Source organism: Agrilus planipennis, unplaced genomic scaffold, assembly GCF_000699045.2.
Source record: "Agrilus planipennis isolate EAB-ADULT unplaced genomic scaffold, Apla_2.0 scaffold982, whole genome shotgun sequence".
In the NCBI taxonomy this organism is placed as follows: domain Eukaryota; kingdom Metazoa; phylum Arthropoda; class Insecta; order Coleoptera; family Buprestidae; genus Agrilus; species Agrilus planipennis.
This window is the reverse complement of record NW_020439634.1, coordinates 1-9,550: the sequence shown is the minus strand read 5'-3', so window position 1 is coordinate 9,550 and position 9,550 is coordinate 1. Positions and strand designations below refer to the sequence as shown.

General features: G+C 34.1%; 2 protein-coding genes across 3 annotated transcripts; both read left to right on the top strand.

Moving 5' to 3' along the window:
* Positions 1-1,577: 1,577 nt before the first annotated feature.
* On the top strand, positions 1,578-2,367 carry LOC112905947 (RNA binding protein fox-1 homolog 1-like). Its single transcript, XM_025979399.1, has 2 exons — positions 1,578-1,849; positions 2,112-2,367. The coding sequence occupies exons 1-2, from the start codon at positions 1,581-1,583 to the stop codon at positions 2,350-2,352; spliced, it is 510 nt and encodes a 169-aa protein (XP_025835184.1). The 5' UTR covers positions 1,578-1,580; the 3' UTR covers positions 2,353-2,367.
* Positions 2,368-4,134: 1,767 nt separating this feature from the next.
* LOC112905948 (RNA binding protein fox-1 homolog 1-like) lies at positions 4,135-9,544 on the top strand. Of its 2 annotated transcripts, XM_025979401.1 has the most exons (4): positions 4,135-4,430; positions 4,693-4,909; positions 5,560-5,613; positions 8,101-9,544. In XM_025979401.1, the coding sequence occupies exons 1-4, from the start codon at positions 4,162-4,164 to the stop codon at positions 8,104-8,106; spliced, it is 546 nt and encodes a 181-aa protein (XP_025835186.1). In that variant the 5' UTR covers positions 4,135-4,161; the 3' UTR covers positions 8,107-9,544. The 2 variants fall into 2 exon arrangements, with proteins under 2 accessions (XP_025835186.1, XP_025835185.1); XM_025979400.1 differs by lacking the exon at positions 8,101-9,544 and having other exon boundaries at positions 5,560-7,259.
* The last annotated feature ends 6 nt before the right edge of the window (positions 9,545-9,550 follow it).

Sequence of the window (9,550 nt, the reverse complement as noted above, 5' to 3'; positions counted from 1 at the left end):
TGTTAGTATTAATCAGTAATATCTTTAGATTAATTGTATTTTTTAAATCTATTAATTTGGGAAAGGTAAAAAACTCGACATAAATCAAAATTAAATAAAAATGAATGTAAATACACCCAAGAGTGACAGGATAGCTCTAGTCTGTACATATAGTATACAATGTAATAATAAAAAATAGTTTATACGTACAAAGTCAGCCCAGGTTGTGTCTCAGCTGTAACGAGGTGTGAAAGTTATGCAAATATCATAAGATATCTTAAGTGAGGCACAAATGCATTGTACATTTTTTATGTTCTTTGCTTGTATTTTGTTACTTTATAAAAAAATTTCTGATTGATCAAATTGGAGCATTTTTTGTCCCTTTTAGAAAATAACAAATATCTAGAAGAAAAATCTCACAACTGTCAGTAAATCCCTTTTATCCTATTTTTCCTTATAACTACACATAAGCCTATTCTTTTTTTTTTATTAAAATAATTTAACATTTTCATTACATGGAATAGTTTTTTAAAATGGTCAAAGGTATAATAATAATAATAATAATAATAATAATTTTCAGGCGGCCGTTTACCGAAGTAGCTACAATCGTTTTGCACCCTATTGAACATATCGGCAGCTTGGGGGTGACGTACAAAAAAAACACGTGTTTTTTTTTATTAATACTCATCAATCGTAACTTTTTGTCTGATGTACGTACAACAAGGATATGCAGCACAAAGCACAAGAGCCAAAGAGCTGTAACTCAATTCTACTTTACATTTACAAAGACTTTGTGCATGACGTTTCCAAATAAATGCAATTTTCAAGTTATACTAAGACTTGAGCAAAGCAAGTTTTTTCTGATGACGTAGTATGAATTGGGTTCAGAATTTAATGATTGTGCTGTAGCTACTGTATACCACGTTTCGTTCTGAGACGTTACGTTGTTCTCTCTTTACTTCATATCCATTTACTACTTTATCGTTTTATACATACCTTTAAATAGTGATTAATTAACTAATCAATCAATTAATTGTTCTCTACTTAATTTTCGTAAAATAGTGATTATCACATTCTATTCTAAAGTGTATCTTGAATTGTTGTAACTTTTGTCGATTCTTAGTTTCTTGTTATGTACTGTCAATTTAATAAACATTATAACTGCGCCTTAATGTGGCAGTTATTTTTTTGTCGCATCTTTACCCCACTACAGTAATACAACAAAATATCTTTTATAACGAATGCAAAAAAATTATACCTTCAATGTACCTATATATTTACTCGACATATTGTATATCATAAGAAAACAACTGCCCACTAAAAAATTCTCGATTAGTTGCTCTTTATAATGGTTCTAATTAATACATTAACAATGACATTACTTTATTAATAAGTTGTAGTTATTAACTGGTGAAGATTTTTGATGCTTTATATTTATTGTCTTATTAAAAAAAATAGCCACAATATCAATTTGAATAGAAAATATAACCATAAGGAAAATTAATATTGACTGAAATCATCAATGAAAAGGTAGTGCCAGTAAAGATGCGACCAATGCCTCAATATTTTTAAAATATTGTGTTTATTTCTTGCTACAGCACATGGTTCAGACGGGCATGAGCGCTCCTTTTGGGGCGGCTGCGCCCGCTGGGTTTCCTACCCAGAACGGAGACGTGCAAAAGGAAGTGAAGGATGCGACCGTGGCGCTGTTGCCAGCACCTGGACAAACGGCCGCAGCCGCAGTGGCCGCGGCAGCAGCGGCGGCGGGGACGGGACCACCCTTCAGTCCGCCGCCACCCCAATCTGTCGCTCCCGACCAACAGGGTGCAGCAGGAGGAGGAGGCAACAACATCGTCAATAGTCCTGTCAGGTAATCTTGTTACCCATCCTTGCAACCCTGTAGCTACACGGTTGATTAAACTAAGTGATAAGACCAAAAATATTAAGCGGACTATGCATGCAAACAAAATTATTACTGAAGTCTTTTCGTTAAGGTGTTATCTTGAAGTTTTTTCACCGTATTTTTTTTTAGTACTGAATTTTCTTTTATTAAGAAGCATTCATACCTTAAGAAAAAGGAGTTTACTAAGAAAATTTGTTTTGATGAAGTTAGAATAATGATTTTTATTTAGGGGTTCGGCGACGTATTCGTGTGAACAACCCCAAGTATTACAACAGCCTGAGGCCTCGGAGGCGGCAGCAGCACCTCCGACTGCAACAGGCACACCTGAAGCCACCCCTGCGGGTAGCACCCCTGCTCAAGATCCTACCAAAAATCAACCTAAACGATTACATGTCTCCAACATTCCATTCCGATTTAGGGATCCAGATTTGAGAGCCATGTTTGGGGTAAGCCTTAAGACAGTGAAGTAATATACAAAATAATAAAAACTGAAACACATCGGTAAAAACAAATATTTTTCATGGTTTCGATTGTACAAAATTCTTACTTAAGTACAAATATGTTGGTAAAAAAATAGTTTACCGACATTCTTCTTGAAGTTGACTTCAAATATTGTAATACAGCAATGCTGCTAACATAACCTAAGGGGTCAAAGTGCGTAGGGGTCGTAGAGATAATAAGTAGAGCAGGCAATTGCCATTCTGACTTACTTCGCTCGTGTTGTCTTTTTCTACCGTAGCCTTATGATTGTAACCGTATCTGTCTAAAAGAAACTGACAAAACTTCTGTCATTTTGCGGAGCCAACTTCAGAGATGGTGTCGTAAACTATACACCCGCCAATATAATTATTGAAGTGTAAACCTGTTCTTAAAGTATATGTGAAGTTATATGTATAGGTTTTTGACGTGTAATATTCAAATATCATTACAATAGAATTTCTGAACATCCGCTTTTAAGTTAATTAATGACTCGTCTGTTAAGTTAATAATGTACTTATTGCTTCACTAATTTCAAAAAGAANGTTACGAGCAAAAGTGCACTAAAGAGGGGGCTAATTGGTTGAGGATGTGGAAATAAAACACTTGTCTGTGTGAAGTATATTATTTACAAAGGGAAGGAATTCGTTAAATAAATGATGTCATCGTCAATTACTTCTCGTTTAGAAACCGTTACGTTAAATTGTTAATTGTGATGGGTTGAAGGAAAATTGCACTTTCAAAATGAAAAGGGTAAAAGCGTCAAAAATAACAAACGTTTTCATTGTTGTTATAAATTATTTAATATTACTGATGTCATTTATAATTCAATTGTGTTTCTAAAGTAGATCGACACAAATCTACGTAGCATTTTCTAAAATGTAATGTTCTTTTTATAAGTATTACATGAAAATATGTAAAAAAATCCTTGACCAGTACAAAAACTAACAATAAGTATTAAAAGCTCCGGGAAATCGAGTATTTCTGCTAGTAATTTATACTAAACATAAATAGTTTACTGTTTACGTCAACCACATGGTTTGTTATTTTAACCATGAAGATTTTCTGTCTGTCTTCATTAAACCCAATTCTCTCTCATTAAGTAATTTTATTGTTAAACAACCTTATTAAAATTTCAATATTTCTGCTTCAATTCCTTTATTTTTTAATGAATTAGTGTTATGACTGGTTTATGGTGGTTGGTCCTTAAAATATTTAAATGTTTCATTTATTGCTCCTTTATTTTTTGCGCTCAACTTATTCTTATGGTCAATCCTGGAAAATGAAATAAATTAAAAGCAAACAATTTGTGTAAGAAGTTAAAATCATGGGCAACATGCCGTGAAGCATTTCCGGATAATGTTTTTTCTTTTAATGCAATTAAAAATTACATGGCACCTTAATGGTTTTCACTTAGAGTAAATACACAAAACATGTAGGACACATTATTGAACTGACTAATACAATAAGTAATTTTTAAAAATGAGAAATGATGTTATCTAATTTAGGATAAAAACTCAAATATGCAAGGAAATTATTATTACCATTAAAGAAAAATTGTTTTTAACCATTTGGGAATTTAAATATTGCTTCAGATAATTTTGGTACGCACCTAAATAAATTCCTCATGGTATAACTTCAAATTCTTCCGCACCCTCCCTATACAGGAAAAAAAATTTACCCCCAATGCTTATAAATAAAGTACATAATATATTTCAAAATGCCACCCACTCCTATCATGATTTATTTCGCTGTCATCATCAATATTTTTAAAATATTGTGTTTATTTCTTGCTACAGCACATGGTTCAGACGGGCATGAGCGCTCCTTTTGGGGCGGCTGCGCCCGCTGGGTTTCCTACCCAGAACGGAGACGTGCAAAAGGAAGTGAAGGATGCGACCGTGGCGCTGTTGCCAGCACCTGGACAAACGGCCGCAGCCGCAGTGGCCGCGGCAGCAGCGGCGGCGGGGACGGGACCACCCTTCAGTCCGCCGCCACCCCAATCTGTCGCTCCCGACCAACAGGGTGCAGCAGGAGGAGGAGGCAACAACATCGTCAATAGTCCTGTCAGGTAATCTTGTTACCCATCCTTGCAACCCTGTAGCTACACGGTTGATTAAACTAAGTGATAAGACCAAAAATATTAAGCGGACTATGCATGCAAACAAAATTATTACTGAAGTCTTTTCGTTAAGGTGTTATCTTGAAGTTTTTTCACCGTATTTTTTTTTAGTACTGAATTTTCTTTTATTAAGAAGCATTCATACCTTAAGAAAAAGGAGTTTACTAAGAAAATTTGTTTTGATGAAGTTAGAATAATGATTTTTATTTAGGGGTTCGGCGACGTATTCGTGTGAACAACCCCAAGTATTACAACAGCCTGAGGCCTCGGAGGCGGCAGCAGCACCTCCGACTGCAACAGGCACACCTGAAGCCACCCCTGCGGGTAGCACCCCTGCTCAAGATCCTACCAAAAATCAACCTAAACGATTACATGTCTCCAACATTCCATTCCGATTTAGGGATCCAGATTTGAGAGCCATGTTTGGGGTAAGCCTTAAGACAGTGAAGTAATATACAAAATAATAAAAACTGAAACACATCGGTAAAAACAAATATTTTTCATGGTTTCGATTGTACAAAATTCTTACTTAAGTACAAATATGTTGGTAAAAAAATAGTTTACCGACATTCTTCTTGAAGTTGACTTCAAATATTGTAATACAGCAATGCTGCTAACATAACCTAAGGGGTCAAAGTGCGTAGGGGTCGTAGAGATAATAAGTAGAGCAGGCAATTGCCATTCTGACTTACTTCGCTCGTGTTGTCTTTTTCTACCGTAGCCTTATGATTGTAACCGTATCTGTCTAAAAGAAACTGACAAAACTTCTGTCATTTTGCGGAGCCAACTTCAGAGATGGTGTCGTAAACTATACACCCGCCAATATAATTATTGAAGTGTAAACCTGTTCTTAAAGTATATGTGAAGTTATATGTATAGGTTTTTGACGTGTAATATTCAATTATCATTACAATAGAATTTCTGAACATCCGCTTTTAAGTTAATTAATGACTCGTCTGTTAAGTTAATAATGTACTTATTGCTTCACTAATTTCAAAAAGAATGACGTTTCTGTCATATAAAAGCTTTGTCTATGTATTTATATTGTACAAATTGTTTAAAATTTTTATTTTTTCAGCAATTTGGGCCAATTCTAGACGTAGAAATTATTTTTAATGAGAGGGGATCGAAGGTATGCATCAGTTTTTTTATTTTAATAAATTGAAATATTTTACAAAACTTGTTGCATTATATCATATACACCACATCCCTAAACGTCATTAAAAAATATTTGTTTCAAAAAAAAAATGCACAGTAATTACTTTGATGCCCAGAAAACAAATAATTAAAGGCATATAAAATTAGATAATGTTCACACACATGGCTGCACTTTAGTATTTAGGGCAACCCCTGTCACGGTTGGATACCTGTTTGGAAAGCCTATGGAGGATTACAAAAATCGAAGTCCGTCATGACAAAAACCTAATCCAACTTACATACTTATCATATGTGTATTTGTGTAGAATTTTGTCTGGAATTAGCTGACTATTAAAAAGTCCAAGTAAAGGATAGAATTGTGCTTTAAACTTATCTTCGATGTACAGGAAGTTGCTGTTTGGTGGAATTTTTTAACTGAAAATTACCAATCTTTTAACCTGGTGGACATGTTTAAGGGTAAAGACGGTCAGTTAACTTAGGAATTTGAGTACTGAATCTACAGAATTATGAGCACAAAGGATGAGATTAATATTACAATTCTAGCTTAATTTAAGCCATATGCAATGTATTATTAAAAGTCTAACCCTTCTCCCATACATTTGTTATGGTTAATGGCGTATCACAGTTTTGGTTGTTTCCGTCATGAGTGATCTTCGCCATTGTGCACCTATACTCATAAGCTTTCCAACAGAGGTCAGTCATTTTGGCGGCTACGGTCCCAAATATTAAAGTACTGCTTACGTTATTTATAAATCAATTTTGTTTTTTTTTTTAATTTTTGTTATTCTTTATTACTGTAAGTAGCAGCAAGTTTTGTTTTTAAAACCGAAAATTCTACTTTACATTTACAAAGACTTTGTGCATGACGTTTCCAAATAAATGCAATTTTCAAGTTATACTAAGACTTGAGCAAAGCAAGTTTTTTCTGATGACGTAGTATGAATTGGGTTCAGAATTTAATGATTGTGCTGTAGCTACTGTATACCACGTTTCGTTCTGAGACGTTACGTTGTTCTCTCTTTACTTCATATCCATTTACTACTTTATCGTTTTATACATACCTTTAAATAGTGATTAATTAACTAATCAATCAATTAATTGTTCTCTACTTAATTTTCGTAAAATAGTGATTATCACATTCTATTCTAAAGTGTATCTTGAATTGTTGTAACTTTTGTCGATTCTTAGTTTCTTGTTATGTACTGTCAATTTAATAAACATTATAACTGCGCCTTAATGTGGCAGTTATTTTTTTGTCGCATCTTTACCCCACTACAGTAATACAACAAAATATCTTTTATAACGAATGCAAAAAAATTATACCTTCAATGTACCTATATATTTACTCGACATATTGTATATCATAAGAAAACAACTGCCCACTAAAAAATTCTCGATTAGTTGCTCTTTATAATGGTTCTAATTAATACATTAACAATGACATTACTTTATTAATAAGTTGTAGTTATTAACTGGTGAAGATTTTTGATGCTTTATATTTATTGTCTTATTAAAAAAAATAGCCACAATATCAATTTGAATAGAAAATATAACCATAAGGAAAATTAATATTGACTGAAATCATCAATGAAAAGGTAGTGCCAGTAAAGATGCGACCAATGCCTCAATATTTTTAAAATATTGTGTTTATTTCTTGCTACAGCACATGGTTCAGACGGGCATGAGCGCTCCTTTTGGGGCGGCTGCGCCCGCTGGGTTTCCTACCCAGAACGGAGACGTGCAAAAGGAAGTGAAGGATGCGACCGTGGCGCTGTTGCCAGCACCTGGACAAACGGCCGCAGCCGCAGTGGCCGCGGCAGCAGCGGCGGCGGGGACGGGACCACCCTTCAGTCCGCCGCCACCCCAATCTGTCGCTCCCGACCAACAGGGTGCAGCAGGAGGAGGAGGCAACAACATCGTCAATAGTCCTGTCAGGTAATCTTGTTACCCATCCTTGCAACCCTGTAGCTACACGGTTGATTAAACTAAGTGATAAGACCAAAAATATTAAGCGGACTATGCATGCAAACAAAATTATTACTGAAGTCTTTTCGTTAAGGTGTTATCTTGAAGTTTTTTCACCGTATTTTTTTTNAGATTATTTATCGAACACACTAAGGAAGAAATCCAACTAAAAAAAGTGTAAATCATCCGAAATTAAAAACATCAGCAAAAAAAATTACACTTGTATTGATATCTTTCAACTTTTCCTTTTCTTCATTTTAATGAAATATTATTCCTTAAAAAATCAACTGAAATAGTACACAAATACACAAATTAACTTTTAAAATCACTGTACCTCCTTCATATTTGGAAAATGTTTTATAATTATCTTAAACTATAAGTAGACAAATATAATATTTAAAAGTATAATTAATAAAAACCATAGTTACTGTTCTCGATTTGATTATGTTGGAGTCATTTTACGGTCATTCCAATTGTTTCAAGTTGTTGTCCTTAGACATAACGACGAATTTAGTAATTGACGAGATTCATGATGAAACCGTTCCGTTTCCCTCCCCCTCCCCGCACGGGCCGCCGAGGAGGTAAGTGGGTAAGGCCAGAGACGTCGCAGGGTCGGCGCCCCCGGCTTCACGCCACACGGATGCCCGGGGCGTCGGCCTCGCGTCGTCCCACTGATTCTCACTAGACGTAAGCTAGATGTAAGCAACTTTTGCCCGGAACGCCCCTCCCGTGCTACTGCTGCTGTCGCAGAACTCTAGCCCGGCATCATGGACATTATTATGTCTAGAATTAATTTTTTTGTTTACTTTTGCATACATAATTAATTTTTGTAACTACTAATTGTAAGATAAACCAATGTACAGGGTGGTTTTTTATTAACATGAGCTCTCCACACTCTAAGCTAGTACTACTTTTATTACTACTACATTAGAATCAGTCGATCGACAGATGAATGCTATTGTCATACCAACTCACTATCAATCATTTGTTCTCATGTAACCTTAGTTTATGTTACTTTATTTTCTACATTGTTATTATTATTTTTTGTTTTATTTTATAATCATCGCCGTTGTCTCCTTTTTGTTGTTTATTAATACAGTCGTAAGTAGATCTTCATATAGTACTGCTGAATCATTATCTAGAACATTTGAATTACAATAACATGGTTTTGGCTTTTTCGGACTAGTTTAATAATCATAAATATTCATGTCGTTTATAATATTCTTATGTATATTTATAATACTTACCTGTGACAAACATTAGAAGGATAATATGCACATAATAACACATTCTCAGTTGTTTTAATTTGCCAAACAACATTTGGGAATTTTTTTATTTTTGTTTCTTCTTCGTTAACTTTATTTTAAATTTATGAAACTTGATTGGGAAATATTTTTTTTTCTTTTAAGATGGTCATTCGTTCGTTGACCACTGTTTTCCATAAACAGCGAAAACAAAATATTTACCTCTTAGATAAAATCAGGAAAAAAGGTTATTAGTTTTAAAAAAGGAACTTATGCCAATCCTGGTGTATTATCTATTTTTATGCCGGTTGCAATATAAAAGAATTTAAATAACACTATTGAACTAGGTGTAATTTTGCGCATGCGCTGAAATATTAAAATGTACTTAAACTATAAAAATCATTTTAGTATAAACATAATATATACATAATTACAGTTTATGTAACTAAAAATATCGGTATAACCCGTTCTGTAGTATTTATAACCAATTATTCGAAATTATAATGGACATTAGTGAGTACTTTTCTATAACAGAGACTACGTGTTTTCCCGTTTTAGAACTGTGTTATGATTATTAAAGTTCACTTATGCTCCATTTAATGTAAACCTTTATTTCATAGTATAAATTGAGAAGGTTTATACATATAATCTCTTGAAATCACTTTAGGAATAAAACCTTATCCCTTCAGTGGTTTACAAGGA

Bases quoted from the DNA above. Each gene is read 5' to 3' on its own strand.
- LOC112905948 (XM_025979400.1), top strand. From the start codon at position 4,162: ATGGTTCAGACGGGCATGAGCGCTCCTTTTGGGGCGGCTGCGCCCGCT. The intron at 4,431-4,692 runs GTAATCTTGTTA...ATTTTTATTTAG, and splicing joins ATCGTCAATAGTCCTGTCAG to GGGTTCGGCGACGTATTCGT. The intron at 4,910-5,559 runs GTAAGCCTTAAG...TTATTTTTTCAG, and splicing joins ATTTGAGAGCCATGTTTGGG to CAATTTGGGCCAATTCTAGA.
- LOC112905947 (XM_025979399.1), top strand. From the start codon at position 1,581: ATGGTTCAGACGGGCATGAGCGCTCCTTTTGGGGCGGCTGCGCCCGCT. The intron at 1,850-2,111 runs GTAATCTTGTTA...ATTTTTATTTAG, and splicing joins ATCGTCAATAGTCCTGTCAG to GGGTTCGGCGACGTATTCGT.